This window comes from Argentina silus, assembly GCF_951799395.1.
Source record: "Argentina silus genome assembly, chromosome: 15".
Lineage (NCBI taxonomy): Eukaryota > Metazoa > Chordata > Actinopteri > Argentiniformes > Argentinidae > Argentina > Argentina silus.
Genome location: NC_139669.1, coordinates 1,013,990 through 1,031,215, shown reverse-complemented (window position 1 = coordinate 1,031,215; position 17,226 = coordinate 1,013,990). Strand labels below are relative to the sequence as shown.

The 17,226-nt window shown below is 44.6% G+C and overlaps 2 protein-coding genes across 2 annotated transcripts; both read left to right on the top strand.

Moving 5' to 3' along the window:
• The first annotated feature begins 6,721 nt into the window (after positions 1 to 6,721).
• On the top strand, positions 6,722 to 12,231 carry slc25a43 (solute carrier family 25 member 43). Its single transcript, XM_083686476.1, has 5 exons — positions 6,722 to 7,058; positions 8,162 to 8,403; positions 8,645 to 8,817; positions 10,118 to 10,252; positions 10,951 to 12,231. Exons 1-5 carry the CDS (start codon positions 6,787 to 6,789, stop codon positions 11,161 to 11,163), a joined length of 1,035 nt encoding a protein of 344 aa, XP_083542602.1. The 5' UTR covers positions 6,722 to 6,786; the 3' UTR covers positions 11,164 to 12,231.
• Positions 12,232 to 12,855: 624 nt separating this feature from the next.
• Positions 12,856 to 15,617, top strand: slc25a5 (solute carrier family 25 member 5). The gene is made up of 4 exons (XM_083686182.1): positions 12,856 to 13,061; positions 14,321 to 14,807; positions 14,905 to 15,045; positions 15,159 to 15,617. Exons 1-4 carry the CDS (start codon positions 12,951 to 12,953, stop codon positions 15,314 to 15,316), a joined length of 897 nt encoding a protein of 298 aa, XP_083542308.1. The 5' UTR covers positions 12,856 to 12,950; the 3' UTR covers positions 15,317 to 15,617.
• Positions 15,618 to 17,226: the final 1,609 nt, after the last annotated feature.

Below are 17,226 nucleotides of genomic sequence, written 5' to 3'. Positions count from 1 at the left end.
AAGGCTTCTTACGTCTTAATCCTTTTAATTGGAGCTGGGGCATCACAGATTAATACCTCACCCACATATCACAGGATGTATTGTTTATAATTGGGGGGGAAAGACACTGGGAAACAAGTAAACTATTTTCTGACAGTTAGTGTCAAATGGTATGAAATATACTTATCTCATAAGATGAATGAGTAATCCTGGTATTTCTCTATAAGTGTGTATCAAAGCAATGCTTTTGGTATTGTTCTTTCAATTGGGAAGCAGAGACTGCAAAGTTGTCAAATGAACATAAGAGGACCATGCATTGCAAACAGAACATATTCTCTCCTTGGTCCTCAGATTTAACTGAGTTAGACCTAGAATTATTGCTGCACACAATAATGTTCTGGAGAAGAAGAGGAAAGGGAATGTAGTATTGTTGACAATGTATTGTATGATGAGTGATTTTGTGATGGATGTCATTTGCTAAACTGTCAAGAGTCAATACATTTATACTAAAGCTCAGGGACTCTGTGATCCCTCAATTACTTAAAATAAGTGCCCCATTTAGTATATGACCTGGTCTGCTGCCGTAAGCACGCACACACACACACACACACACACACACACACACACACACACACACACACACACACACACACACACACACACGCAGACCTAGACGCAGGTGCAGTGAATATCCGCTCTATTGCTTAACTGTTGCTAGGGGGAAACTGAGGGCACATTAACTCCACAGGCAACTCCCCTCCCCCCCACTTGAGTACTCACTGTCCTTCCTTACCAAACCAGAACTCCCTCCATCTTCCCCAGGGCCAGACAGCAAGGCATCTGTTTCAGGCCACAGCTTGCACCCCCGACCCCAGGCTCTGTCTGGCCTCCACATGCAGGCCCTAAATCAGTGACCAGAGAGACTACAGAGGTGCCCCCCCCCCCCCCACACACACACACACACACGCACACACACACACCCCCCGATGTGGCCAATCTGTGACATTCAAGTGTCGCTTCAACAAGCCTGTGGTGTGGAGTCGGCTCCTAACTCGTGGACCATGAGACAGAAATAGACCCTAATTTGTCTGATTTACTAACTTTGTTGCAGGTCTGTTGGGTGCCCTTCCTCCTTCCACTCACTCCTTGAATTCTATTATTATCCAGCGATTTAATCTTGGTTTGTCCCTCCAACAATCCAGTGATTTAATCTTGGTTTGTCCCTCCAACAATCCAGTGATTGTTCATACCCGAGAGTTGAGCACTGTAGGCTCCTGTACAAAGTCATGCACACCAAGTTAAGCATAATCCTTTGATTCACATGACTCCTAAGACTTTGCAGTCATAGTGTGTGTGTGTGTGTGTGTGTGTGTGTGTGTGTGTGTGTGCGCGCACGCGTGTGCGTGCATGGGTGTTATTTGTTTGCGTGTGTATGTATGCCCGCCCCGGCCTCCCTCCCTCCCCAGTCTATACTGTGTAATTGTTTGCCTGTCCTCAGAGCCAGACCAGCTGATCTTCAGGCGTCCTCAGAGAGCTTGTTTGTACCTGTCGCGTTGCTCTGCTCGTCTGCCCAGCAGGACACCCCTGTAACTCCTTATCAGCCTCTCAGAGATCAAAGGCCCTTGGTGATTGTTATCAGGTAATATCCCCCCCCTCCCCTCCCCTCCCCTCTCAATGCGGCCTCCCTCGTAGCACTGTGTTGACCTGGACTGCACATGCTGCTCCTGATGGCACTCTGGCCTTTCCTCTTCTTATCAGTATGAAGGACTTGTCTGGATAAGGCCGCCTGGGGACAGAGGTGGGGTGCTGCTCGCTAACCGTGCCCTTTCTCAGCCACATAGTTGGACCTGTAAAGGTTAACTGAGAGGTTATCTCAGCTCTCAGATACGTCTGGTAATATATTTTACACTCACTATTAGGGTATGTGAGATGTCTCTCACTTTGACCATGCGTACTACTATAACTATGACACAGCTGGGACACTACTGACCCGTCTGGGGTTATTCAACCATTCAGGTCAGATGTAAACGAATACATGTTATGGTTTCCTTCCTCAAATGCTCTTTCAAAGGTAGTTAAGTTATCTGTGTTCTGTGACCAGAACATGTTTGTGAAGAAGATATTTTATAGTGCTTTCATCTCACTGTTCTTCTGTCATCCCAGGCATGCAAGGGTTTAGAAAGTTACCTTCTCCCCACAAAGACATCTGTCTAAGCTTTGCGTGTATTTATGGGTGTACAGACAGCACAGACAGACAGACAGGGAGGACTGGTGTCCAAAGTCACGACCTAGCCCTGACCTGGATGAAGGAAATAGTCGCGCTGCGGAAGACAAAGCAGGTGGGTGAGTGAGTCTGAGGGGCTGGGCGGTGGAGCTGGAACAATGGGGGCTGCGCACTCAGACTGTGGGCCACACAAAGGCCAGGGCAGCCCCCTCCTCCCCGCTCACACATTGCAATAGAGCTGGCATTTCACACTGGCCTGTGAACAGCCATTCAATCAAACTACTGTTTAACCTGACCTCTGGCCTACACAGAAATCAAGATGAGTCTGGCGGGATGTATTTAAGAAAGTGACCTCATGGAGCCGCCTCCCGCCCACCCCCAGCCTGCCCTCTTCAGTGTCGCCACGAAATGAATTGAAAAAGTATAAGGCGGTTCAAAAGAAGTCAGTTGTCATGGTGACTCTGTATGAGTCAGGCAGAGGTATCGTATCAATGTACAAACTCGGTACAAAAGCGTAGGATGCGTACTCTTTCACGAGAGCTGTGAACTGCAAGCTCATCTGAATATTGCATCTGCAGGAGCACGTACTCAACAGGACACTTTTTACATCGCCAGAGGTGAGTGTGAGGGGACAATTGCTCCCTGGGGAACTAGAGGCACCGTCAGACCCCTCGTCTGGGTCAACGGCCCTCTAGCCAGGGCTGAGGAGCGACCACCAGCCCCTTTCTCCCCTCAATAGACTGCTCCTCCCCTCTCTACCTGTCCACGGCATGGATCAAGGTGTGGGGCTGAATATCAAACAGGCTGTAGCCTTTGATGTAGACGGAAAGACAAACAATGATTTGACCTGAGTCGTAACAGCTTATTTGTCCCCTTTAGTCATTCATGGGCTCCTTGTTGAATGTGTATGCCTTCAAAGGTTTGCTCCATGGACCAGTGGTACAGTAGCCATGGAGGCTCTAAGAGGGCTCTGACCTGGTGGGTCGAGGGTCTGGGGGAAGGCCATCTGGCTTCCTGTTCCTTAGATTTGATATTGATTTATTGGCTGTACATGTGAAGATAGGAGGACACCAGCTGCCAGGAGCCCAAAGCTTTTTGCCCCCCCCCCCCAGCCTCCTCACAGACAATAGGCTTCCCCTTCATCTACATCATTGAAGACACAGTATTGTTGTGAATTAGAAAGCAACATTGTGGATAGGAAATATATTTTGTAATAAAGGCAAATTTTACAAAATATGACAAAATTAACAGCTTGACAAAATTAACAGAGCTGATCATGAGAACCGGAGTTGCTACACAGATGAAGAACACTCTTTTTCAAAGGCAGTACATGATTATCAAACATTCTTATAACAGTTGTGAGGCATTTATAACACACAATGACCTTGTTATAACATATGCCCATGAGGGTTATTGGCTTTACCCCAATCAACCCGTCTTCCAAATTGTTTCAATAACAAGTCGTATACTAGTTACAGTAATGGATAGATGATGTAATGAACAATGTACTTCATCTATCTATATGCTGTAGGCTGTGTGGGCCATTGCTAGCAATCACTGGTAACCTTTCACAGTTAACCCATGACAAAAACCCATTCATTCAAAAGCAGGCTTGTGTGCATAACAACTCTCCCCTTCCTGTGAAGTGGGCCAGAGAGTGTGGCCTGGGCCTCTCTAGGCTGGAGGTGTCGACACAGTGCCTGAGTGAGCCATGCCTGCCTATTCCTCATCTCTCCCACCATTTCATCCCACACCCTCACCCATCCCCCATCCTTTTTGTACCCTTCCCTCCAGACCCAACACAGGTCTGTGATGTGGCTGTCTCAGATAATGAGGTGAGAATTTTATTGCAGCAGTCTCTGGGCCTGGCACCAGTCTGTGAGAAGGAGGGGGGAAACCCCAGTCTATTTGCACCACCACTGGTCACAGGCGCCCTCTACTGACATGGTACAATGTCACAGTGCATTCAACACATCAGCTGCAGTTCCTCCAGCACTCCACTTCAAAGCGGGAGATCAAGGGTAGATTTGCGCATGACATGCAGGGCATGACAATGCCCCATCCAGCCTCCTCCTGCTGTTATGTGCCAGTCCCTGCAAGGAGGCCCCAGTGGACAAAGAGAGGCTGGAGGCTCCCGCACTACTCTGAGGAGGGCCTACTCATTCAGGGAGAGGCATTGGCAAGCAGGAGGGCACTATATACATACAGGAAAAGCCAGTGCTCTATCCCTATCCCATACAAAGGCTGACGAGCCATGATGACAATCATGAAGGGGAAAGGAAGCACTCCAGATGATACTGAGGTCCACTGGAGACCGCGTGGCGACAGATACCATGGGTGTCCTGTTAAATCGCTCAGGCACTGATAAGATGCAGCACGCGTGCACACTTCACACCACTTATCTTTCAAGAAAGCCAGCCTCATTATCTTGTTTTAGGAACAACATGCATATGACAGTGAGATCAAAGGAGGCTTTCCTGGTACTTTCAAAGGAAGCACTGTCTTTTATTGCTCCTGAGACCAGGGAAGATTCTCATTCTCACTCTGACATTCTTCAATTAGAGCTTGTGACACAGTCAAGAGAAATCCCCTGAAGCTGAGCATCTTCCCACACCAAGGCATCATTTGAGATGTATTCTTTTTTATATATAAGAGTGCAAAGTGAATTACAAATGGCTAGAATATCAAATGACTGGTTCATCCCCAGCTGAAGAAATGACGAAATGATGGCCTTTGATGCAAGGTTCCATGTGTCAAATGTAGCCTATTATTCACATCTATACCTATCTATCATGTATCCATCAATATGAAAAATCAGTGAACAATACTTAATAATAATAATAATACTTATTTACTCAACTTTCACCAACACTGGTAGTTCTACATTTAGTGGTGACAGTAACCCCCTCTCCAAACCACACCCTGCCCCACCCCCGTGAGGAGTCAGAGCTGGAGCGAGGAGCGAGAATGGGAGGGAGGGGGGAGACCTCTTTTGAACAGGCTGTCATTTCCTCTGGAGGGCTCTGTTATTCCAGTAGCCTTTGTGAATGAGCCAAGTGGCCCAGCCACAGACAGGAGGTGGGCTGTTCACAGGCAGCTGAGGTTGTCAGCCCAGCAGGGGAGGGAGGCACTCCTAGCAGGCAGACACAGGCAGAAAACAAACACTGGCCTCAACAGGAAAGGAACTACGAGATACTGCTGGTCTATAGGGTAGACCCGAGAGAGGGGATGGGGGGAGGGGGGTGGGGGGAAGTTCAATCCAAATATGTAACATCTAAATCAAAACTCAATTTAGAATAAATCATTTCTGTCATATGCATTGTAAATACATGTGTTACATTTATCAATAAAACATTAACACCATCAATTTGCCACCGGTTTTGAGTGATTACACTGACTGAAGCACGCTACACTGAGGATGTTGACTGATTATGTGTCACCCTGGACACTGTGGAGGAGGAGGCCAAGAGGAGGATGAGGACCAAACTCCTGGCCATCATGGACAATCCCTCCCATCCCCGACATGTCACTGTGGCAGAGAAGCTCCTTTAGCAACAGATTATTACAACCACGTTGCACTAAGGAGCACTATAGGAGATCTTTTCTCCCTGCAGCAATAAGACTGCACAATTCCTCCTCCGGCTGGCTCGATCAGGGTGATCAGAGTCAGGCTGGGGGATGTTAAATCATACTGGACTGTTCTTACTGTATATAATGTTTCAGATGTCTATTTTATTTTATTTTTATTCTATTTTCTTTTGTCACTTTGTTTGTGATGTGAGCTGCTGTAACGCCTTCATTTCCCCTGGGGGATCAATAAAGTACCTATCTAACTATCTATCTATTTATCCATTATGGAGTACTCAGTTGCTACTATTATTGTGTTGTGTATTGTGGGGAAGGTCCATTAACATATTTGTGAGCGTTGTGATAGTGAGTTTTTATGGAATACTCCCCCTATGGCCCCCAGTAAAATACTGAAGTAAATAAAATGCTATGCTCCGAGTGCGCCATCTTGTTGTGACTAAAATGGATAGATTGTGCTTTTCAGGCAGGGGTTTTGATTTCAGTTTGTCATCTGGTTTAATGTAGCCCGCACTTGTGCTCACATCACTCACCTCTTTGATTATATTTTTTAAACATTATGCTGATTAGATAATCATTTAGATTTTAATCTGACTCTAGAGTTTGATCAGTCACACTAACACTAGTGAATGGAAATAATCGGCCGGTACATCTATTACCAATGAATGACTGCTCTCAATAACTGGACGTAGGCCTCCCCCTGGTGACCAGGTAGACTTACTGTATGCGCTTTTTAAACTTTTCTCCTTTTTATGATACAGTACTAGAATACGGCCACCAGAGGTCGTCATTCACCACCACGCCTCCCCAGTGCCCTCCTCACTCAGACACACCACGTGACGGAAGATACCGGATGACGGTGCTTCTGGGCTTTTTTTAAATAGGTATTTAGATAAACAGCCCCTGCAGCTGCACCCTACAGAAACATATCTCAGTCTTCTGATGAAGGAGCGTCATCAACTACCGCTCCTCGGCTACAAACTACTCTAAAGCGAGATATGGCAACAGTTAGAGCCGATGACAGATTGACATCTTCACAAGGCTTCTTGTGCGTTGGTTTTGCTGGAGTTTTTAGTAAAACTGTCACGTCGCCCCTGGAGGTGGTGAAAATCAAGAGTCAAGTGGGCACATTTCATTGTAAAAAGGGCCTCTTGCAAAGTTTTCTTCTGATCTACCAGAATGAAGGCCTGCGAGGGTTTTGGAAGGGAAATCTCGTGTCCTGTCTCCGGTTGTTTCCTTACAGCGCAGTCCACTTGGCAACATATAAACAGTGAGTAAAAAGAAATGTATTATGTTGCTTTTGAATACTTGATGGTTGTAGTAGACTGACTGTGACCTAGGACCAACAATGATGGGTATATCGATCCTAGAAGACCTGTCTGCCTTGATTCGTGCTTTGTTTGCAGAGATAGTTGTCTCCACTACTGCAACAATGAAATGAATGATTAGATCATCGTTGGCTTTGGGGTAAAAATAACTGACTGTTGGTTTGAATCTCTAGCTACCTAGCCAACTTGTGCCATTACTTAATTGTGTGATGCATCATGTAAGTGGCCAAATTATATTTTAACTGAGTTGGCAACTTTAAAAAGACATTTTTGTTTCCTTACTTTAATTTGGCTTGAAATAAATGGCGAGCACAACATTCATCCAACTCACTTCCGCATATTTCCATTACGTGTCAGGCCCCCCCCCTCGTCCAATCAGACTGCTCGAAACACTCAGACGACCGTCGTATCACTACAGATCAAAACAAGCCCCGCCCCCCGCCTGACAGCATGAGATATAATGCAGCCAGTTAATGACTAAACTCGTCGTCAACACCGACGCAGGTCATTTATGGATCCATGTGTATTCCCACCTGACCACGTCATAAACCGATTCATGGAACACCACGTTTTGTAGCGTGGACAGTCACCGGAGATATGTCACGCGCCAGCGCACGTGATCGCATCAACACGACCCCCACCGTCAATGTTCTGAACACGATGTTCTCGGAAAGGGCGGATTCTCCTCTTCCTTGACTTTCACTAGCTGTACCATCTGAATAGATTTGATCAAATCCACACAATATGCAATGGAGACCATCTTAGTTTTCTGATATTTTATGAGTTCTGAGTTTATGACTCTTCTTTCAAATGGATACTCTCAATGCATAACTATGTTGACCACTTATAATGCAAAGAAAATAAGCACAGCACATAGGCGGCCTATCATTGATTAAAAATAAGGGTTCTTCGGTGTGGGGTGGGGGTGGGTGAAAGTGTGTAACTCATATAATACATTTGTGTAGATGGGCTACTAAGAAACAAAACTTAAACTCTTAATCTTAGTGCTCTTGACGTTACTCTTATTTGTACTACTTTTTTCCAGGATTGTCCACTTTCACATGGATGAACTGGGCTATATCTCTCAATGGAGGGCCATTTTAGCAGGCGGGCTGGCTGGAATAAGTGCAGCACTGGCCACGTACCCACTGGAAGTGGCAGAGACCCGGCTCATCGCTCAGAACTGCAGAGAACCGACATACAGAGGAGTTGTTTGCACTCTCTCAAAGATCTACCAAAGCGAAGGCCTTCTGGCCCTCTACCGAGGCTTCTCACTCACAGTCCTAGGTACACTTTCACACTTCCTGTAGTTATATCACTTTGTCTCTGCATAAAGCACGCCCTCTCTTCATGATGATGGTTGTGAATCACCATCGTGTCTCACCATCGTGTCTCCAGCTGTCCATAGCCTTTTGAGCCATTGTTGTTTAACATTTGGAACAGCCAAACACAGGACACTCATATCACAAAGATGATGTTGTGGTTGAGGCAGTGTTGGTAAAGTAACTCTGAATTTATTTTGCTACAGGTGCATTTCCTTTCTCTATTGGCTGCTATGCAGTCTACATCAACTTGGACAAGCTGTGGCAGGAGCCCCCCTTCCGGTTCACTCCCCTGCAAAACTTCATCAACGGCTGCTTAGCTGCAGGAGTGGCCCAAACCCTGTCCTACCCCTTTGAAACTGTGAAACGAAAGATGCAGGTCAGTGTGTGCTTTACTCATTGGGTCATCTTGCTCAATAACAAAGAGTAGTGTTCTCTACTACATCTTCCCTGTCAGTGGGAATACCACCCCTGTCCATAGGGTGGCACAATTGACCGTAGCAAAAAATATAGCCTTAAAATATATAACTTAATTACCTATGTGTGGGTACTTTTTTCTTCTGAAGAATAATGCAGTAGGTCGATTTTGAAATTGTCCAAAAAGGATTGTCACTTTTTGCAAGTTTACAAATAAACATGAAGAAAATGTTTTTGCCCGCTTTTAATACAACAAATGAGGTGCCGTCGTTCGTGCTGATCTGAGTTAACGTCTCCCCTCCCTTGTCTTCTCTGTGTGAGAGAGGGCACACGGGGAACAATAGGTCTACGAAGGGCAGAATACTACATCCGGTTCTATCAGCCTATTATTAGCGACCACAAGGTTCTGCAGCAGCTGAGAATGGGAATGCTGCACACAGTCTGCTGGGGCTGGAGATGCATTCTCTAAAGATAGCTGCCAACTACTGGATCACCCAGTATAACTCTTATTGCAGAGTTCATAAATCTACTAGGGCTTCTTTTTAATGTCATGCTGGGTATAAATGGAGGAATTACCCAAATTTCACGTACATATTTGCACATACAACCTAACCAGTTTAGCTTCTATTTGTGGAATGTCGATGAGAAGTTGAGGGCAAAACAAGAAGTGTGAAGTAAAAACAGACTCTGGAGAATGAAGCTTGGGGCATGGGCTCAGTTCTTGTTTTTTGCTCAAGCGCCTGCATAATGTTAACTTAACTCAGGCCTCATGACCAGAAGAGTGTTTGGTCCCGCTTTGGGGGATGGTTATTTACCAGAATAGACAAGTTCCCTCTGACACTTCAGCAATCAGTTAAGTGGTTAATGTTTGACAAAAGGACAAATAATTTGCTTGTGTAAGACAATGAAATCAAGTGTGAGAACTGAGACCTCGCCTACATTTGCTCTGTTAATTCATTTTCAGTTCAGTTCAGTTAAACTGTCAGGCAAAGACTCATCATAATGACTTCTGTGCTGCAGGCAGAATGTGGTCATGTCATGTGACAACCACATTGAAAATGTCCTTCAGCAGTTAGCGCTGATCTGTGGTCAGTTAAAATCATCACACCATCATACTTTGCAGGAGCTTCCTCCTTAATCTGACACACTTTTATACTCCCCAGGCATCATTTCCTGCATTCCATTTCACTTTCCTGCTCACTGGTTTCATTGGAGACAATCCACATCGCGCCACATCTTATATTTTGTTCTTGTCTTCCCAGGCTCAGAATCCTCGTCTGCCCCATTATGGTGGAGCTGATGTCCACTTCACTGGCATGCTGGACTGCTTCAGACAGGTGGTCAGAAACAAGGGTATTCTTACCCTGTGGAGTGGCATCACAGCCAACATGGTCAAGGTAGGACGAGTCATATGTCACTTTCAGTCATACGTTTCAGGTATTTTCATTATTGATAACAATAAAGATATTTTAATAAAGGTATTTTCATTATTGATAACAATAAAGGTATTCTGCCTCTACCCCTGACATTGCCAGTGTCAATAACTTGTTATTATTGAATGATCAGAGCGAAAACAAAAACCTCTACTGGTACTTTTGTGAATACAAATATATACAGCAATGAAATGGAATTAGATATGCTTGAAACACACACATACACAGTCAAATACGTTTTATTTCAGTGAAAGAATAGTATGTCCCAGACATTGGGAGCAGGGGATTTAGAGAGCAGTGCTTTGTGTGTAATTCATAAGAGGGATATTACAAGCTGGCAGACATGATAGGTCTGTTTCTGGAACAGCATGTCCTGCTCTCGTCTTTCATCTCCAAATGACATTTAATGATAGCAGTATAGTTGTTATTGTTTTACGGGTGGAAAACCTCTCATGAACACAGTCTAGTAAATAGGGTGTAAAGAATTACTTTTGTGTAGGTTGACTTTACCTGTACCAGGCCAATATACCTCTTTGTTTTACAGAGAGATTTCACTAGGTCTTGGGCTTAGCTCATTGATCATTTTCTGTAATGAACAATTGAACAATTGAGCCCACCTGCCATCTTTTCTGTTTCCTAACATCTTTGTTTTTCTTTCTCAGATTGTCCCCTACTTCGGCCTTCTCTTCAGCTGCTTTGAGATGTGCAAACAGGTCTTTCTATACCGCAACGGGTACATTGTGTCTCCATTGAGCTATAAGCTAGCACCGGGCGTGGACCAAAGCCTGGGCCCTAATGAGCTGGAAGAGGCGAAGCGGTACTTGAAAAATAGGAACTTTAAGTCACAGGAATCGTCTTTCGGAAATCGCTGGTAGAACTGGTGAAACAGCATGTGCTGGATTCCTGAGAAGGACAATGGACTGCTGACCACATTGGTATAGGAAAGGGCTGGGGCTGGCAAAATGAGTCTGGAACCTTAGTCAGAAATCTCTGTTGGAATCCACTACTGTAAAGAAGATAATTTGGTTGATGTCAGGTCACCCAACTATAGTTCACTTGACATGGAATCAAAGCTAGACATTTGAATTGTTAAAAGGTATTCATCATGCTATACTATATTGTTACTGTAAGTTACAATGCAATCACAGGAACTGCATTTTTATACTTGAAACGCAGCAAATTGTTTCTACTGTTTATGCAGCAATACCTCATTCAGATATTTTTTTTCACTTTAACAGTATTATCTCTGTATTACCTCTCTGTATCTACCCTGATGGTGTTGACATGGCCCTAACAAAGGAAAGAAACAGGGACTCAAAGCACAAACATGACCTGATGAGAAGGAATTACCAACTTCATTTGTTATTCCTCAATATTACCATGACTTTGAATGTTTTATGGATTTAACTATTTTAACTTTTAATTATTATTGTATATTTTTGTGCCTTAAGGTTTCCTTATTTATTATGAGGCTTATCTCTATGATTGTTCTGATTACATAATAAGTATCTGATCGTGACAGCACATATTGTAAGTGTGTTTGAAATCTAGCAATAACACTGCAATTCAGGCACTCCAATGTTACCATGAGTGTACAGATATGTTTATTTAATACTTTATATGAATTTACGCAAATGTATGATCTAGAATGTTTGTTTCCGATTGTTCAGTATCACTTCAAGCACATTTTACTAGAACAATCATTGTAATGCTGACATTGCCTGTGGCCGATGTGTACTTCATGTGTACATCACAATATTAAATCCACTGTACAGTCTGCTAATACAGTCTGTTTAATTGTTTTATAGTTTGTGTCAGTGAGTTAGTCAAATGTGACTCTTAACGATAATGACTTTAATAATATCTCTTGATCATAAGACTTTTGACGAGACATATTGGCCTACTCTATGCTGTGTCAATGTCATGATGATATTCAAATTGTCTGATGGGCCTTAGTCTTTTATTATAAGGAATTTTAGCTCCAGAATATCTTGTCGTTTTCTTCTAAGACAGTGACAGAGTCAAGGACTCGGTAACTGGAGGAGATGACCTTTATATCCACAAAGTGCCCTTTCACCGCTGATTAACACCGCACCGGCAGGAGTCACAGCCACTCCAAGCTGCCATGTTCTTGACACGACCTTCGGCTCAGGGCTCTAGAACTAGAATATTAAGGGGCAGAATCATGTTTGGAATGACAAATACATCCATCACTCTACACTGAAGTGAATGTCCATTTTATTGAACCATACAGAGTTGCATCAATATGCAAATACAGTGATAGATCATGTAAATTAGTTGAAATCATGAAACCACATTATGTTGCTTCAGATTCATCTATAAAATGATCCACATACATACACATGCATGTATTTCAATGGCAAAAAAAAGAAGCAGTATCTAAATCTTCAACCAATCGAACAACAAACTGGATTGAGTTCAGGAGGAGACAATCAAGTGTTTCATCTCCGCCCACTGAATCAACCAGCGCACCAATGACGCGCTCGCCTTGAAGTTCCCGTTCTGTCTCGCGAACGTAGTCGTATTAAATCTGTTCCTCAACCAAGTAATCGTCCATTTCGACTGAGCCGGCATACCCCACCAACCTGCAGGCTGAGCGGGAGGGATTCTCTGTAACGACGCCATCCTATAACACCACACCATGAATGAGACCGCCGTTTCTTTCGCCAAGGACTTCTTGGCTGGTGGTATTGCCGCTGCCATCTCCAAAACAGCTGTTGCACCCATTGAGAGAGTCAAGCTTCTTCTCCAAGTAAGTTTTGCAAACTTTTTGCCATACACGCTAACTTCACCTGTCTGAATGTTGAAAAGTTTTACAGCTTGCGAGTTTGACAGCTGCTGCCAGTGCCGTGCTGATTAGCTGGTGGGTGTGACACGACTGGTTGGCTGTCAAACTAATCAACTTGAATAAGTTGGTAATACCGGTAATAATTTGCTTACTCGTCATATTCATTTACCAGTACAGGTCGATGTGACCTGCCAGGTCAACAGGCACGCTTTTATTTATCGAACCCGGGCTAAAGTTTAAGTTCTTACGTAATCTCTCTGCTGATTAAAACCACAGACATTGCTGTGTTCTGTTTGAACAAGGGAATTCCACGGTTAAGGAGGTTCTTGTTTGTTCTGCTGCACCATATAGGCTGAATTGTGTGTGCTTTCCTAGGCAAACGTTTTTGGAAAGTTGTAAATAAGTCAGACTCAGGCTAGCGGGTCACTCACTTAGTTTGTGATCCATGAACTTTACCCTTGCTCGGATGCATGAACTTTGCCCTTGCACGGAATAGAATTATTGTCAGCTGTGCCAAGACTAGGCTAAACGGTGTACAGGTACTAAGTGCAATTAATAAAAACAGTTCGTCAACTAACTTAGTTATCCTGTGCTAGTTCGTGTATCAAGTGAGTGTTTGCATGTCCTTCGTTGGTGTAAGACTTTAAAACCAAATTAAAAGTTGCCTTCCTGTCAAAAGCTGTCAGATATGCCGCAGTAGAGTGCAGTAGAGTGCAGTAGAGTGCAGTAGAGTGCAGTAGAGTGCAGTAGAGTGCAGTAGAGTGCAGTAGAGTGCAGTAGGCAGAGAAGAGGACAAGGTCGCTACAAGGGGAAGCGTTCTCCGGTCTGCCGGGGCCTCGCGACCGCATAGCTGGCAGTCTCAACCCACGACGCTCGAGCTGCGGAGGCGGGGCCGTTATACTGTTGAATGGAATGTCTGACGCCAGAGACTTCCTGCTTCTTAGTTTAGCGTCTTAACACTTATAATATAGCGCAGTTTTCACTTCATGAGAGTTGATAACTAGTTAGTTAGTTTGTCTGGTCAATAGAGTCTTGAATGATGGGCCCAGAGCCCCACAATTTAGGATTGTCATGTTGCTAATAGGCCTCAGTTGTCAGATTCCTTTTTTCTTTTTTGTTATTGTCTTGGCTTCTTTCTGCTTTATAGTCTCCATTTGATTCAAGTGTGCCTAATTCAATTGACCCCTCTCAATGTCATTAATCATTTGACTTATTTGTTACAGGTGCAACATGCCAGCAAACAGATCACCGCTGACATGCAGTACAAGGGCATTATCGACTGCGTGACCCGTATCCCCAAGGAGCAGGGCTTCCTGTCATTCTGGAGGGGAAACCTGGCAAACGTCATTAGATACTTCCCTACTCAGGCCCTCAACTTTGCATTCAAGGACAAATACAAGAAGGTCTTCCTCGATGGTGTGGACAAGCGCACCCAGTTCTGGAGATACTTCGCTGGTAACCTGGCCTCCGGTGGTGCTGCTGGTGCCACATCCCTGTGTTTCGTCTACCCCCTTGACTTCGCCAGAACCCGTCTGGCCGCTGACGTTGGCAAGGCCGGCACTACGCGTGAGTTCAGTGGCCTGGGCGACTGCTTGAAGAAGATCTTCAAGTCTGACGGTCTGAAGGGCTTGTACCAGGGATTCAATGTCTCAGTCCAGGGGATCATCATCTACAGAGCGGCATACTTTGGCGTCTATGACACAGCTAAGGGTGAGTCATTGGGCTTCTCCAAGCACTGATTGCCTTTTGTTGGAACCTTTTGAGAGTTCTCAAGCCTGTGTCTCAACACCTTAATTTTTCTCTGCAGGTATGTTGCCAGATCCCAAGAACACAACCATCTTAGTCAGCTGGATGATTGCACAGTCTGTGACCGCAGTTGCAGGCCTCACATCCTACCCCTTCGACACGGTCCGTCGTCGTATGATGATGCAGTCTGGACGCAAAGGAGGTAATTGACAACTTTAACACGTATTTAACTCAAATCCCATATACCACCGTCAGTGGCAAAGCGTTAACTGTACAGTCAACAGAGATATGACCTCTTGTGCCTTTGTCTTGCAGCTGACATCATGTACAGTGGCACCATCGACTGCTGGAAGAAGATTGCACGCGATGAGGGTGGCAAGGCCTTCTTCAAGGGAGCCTGGTCTAATGTTCTCAGAGGCATGGGTGGTGCCTTCGTGCTAGTCTTGTATGATGAGTTGAAGAAGGTCATATAAATTAGTTCTTTGTATGTCCACCGTAAATGTTGAGGTGTTTCACTGTAACATATCTTGTACATTTGGAAGGACTTTTCAAATTCCGCCTTATTTATGTAGGGACCAACTAGTATGTCAGCACTAGTTGTACTGGGGGAATCGTTTGCACTCTTCCTTGGGCCCTGTGGTTGTTTCGTTTGCCCCTCACCAAAATGTAATTCCCTGACCTAAAGAAACTATGCCGGCTATGAAACTCACTGCCTGTCATTCAGCTGGTCTGTCTGAGTGAAAATGTGAAATAAAGGCAACCTACTGAATGAAACTACATTTTAATTATTTACTTGATGTGTGTGAGAAATTGGAACTGGCTCTGACTGAAGTGTGTAGTGGCCGGTCTTGCTCCTGCTCAGTGTGGTTTCTCTTGAGAGCCAGCTGGTCTCATTCCTTGAGGTGTAACCTTAGCTGGGTTGTCCTCTAGGCTTATGGTTGGACTTGAGCCCAAGTCAGCTGAGTGTCTTTGATGAGGGTGTAATTTTGGCTATATGAGCTGGTGATAAAGTTCCATGGACTGCTGGAGGGGGGGGAACCACAGTAGGATTACCAGTAGTGTGAAGTGGACTACTGGAGGGGGGGGAACCAGTAGGATTACCCGTAGTGTGAAGTGGACTACTGGAGGGGGGGAACCAGTAGGATTACCCGTAGTGTGAAGTGGATTACTCCTGCCTTCTCATTATACATTATCTCCTATCAAGCCTCTTCTGACTCCCAACTGGTGTGATGCAGGACCTCAACTGTCAGTGTGTATGTGTGGTAAATGTTGACCAAAATGGTAATCCTGCTATTATTGTGAATTCACCTGAGCTACAGTAATACCTTGTCAATCCAAACACAGGATAAAAGGGTAGAACATTCCTGTGGTAAATAAAGTTTGAGTGGATGTTGACGTGTTTATAAAGGAGCAGCTTCAAAGCTGTACTGGAGTGACGTGACGGATTCCTCCAGAATACATGATTGCAGCAGCTGTGAAGAAGGATGGGAACTCATCCAATCTAACGTCAACAAGCAGCAGAAGTAGTGACGGTCCCTGCTCCGCTGTCAGTCACTACGTTGGTACATGAGCCCTGCAATATATTAGGTTATGTAATCCCTGTCCTTGTGATACCCTCCAACTATGGAACCTCAGTAGTCTGTCGTAATGAGCTCTATGTAGGTGTAGTATTGTGTCTGGGACAATCTTGAATGGAGTACGGACGTCACTTTCGTTTAGTCCTCGATGCCTCTTATCAGATTACACATGATTTACGCAGCAGGACATGGATAACCTCTAATCTTCCCGTCTGGGGTTCATGGGAAGTCTGGGGAAATAATCCCTGGGCCATAAGTGTCACACTAGATTTGTGACCTGATAACCTACCCAAACATGTCCGCAAGTGATGTTTACTCCAAGCAGCAAGGCCTTTCCTTTCCACAGCTGCATTATTACAACCAAATGAAGAGGGATTAGACTAGAGTGGACAGGGTTGGTTAGTAGTGATAGGGATCAGTGTCACTCAGGCAGATCTGTACTCTGTCTGTGTGTAGCATTAGGCAGGCAACAGCAGTCTAAGGTCATCGGTGGGAGAACTTAGACTAGACAAACACTCTTTCGTTACCACATATGTAGATTAACCATCAGTTGTTTGCCTTCTTAGTGTAGCTTTCTTACTTTGCAGAAAGTCCCACTGGTGACTGCACACAAAAATAGAGCTCATCCACATTGCTCATGGTTAAGGTAAGAAATTGTCTGTTTACATAGACTTGCCGTTTTATTCATTTATCGTCTTTGCAAAAGGTCCCTCTGGTTACATATGCAGTCAAGTGCCATTAAAGCATAACTGCACATATCCTCGTTCACATATCTCATATTATGAATAGTTAATATGGTCAACAGT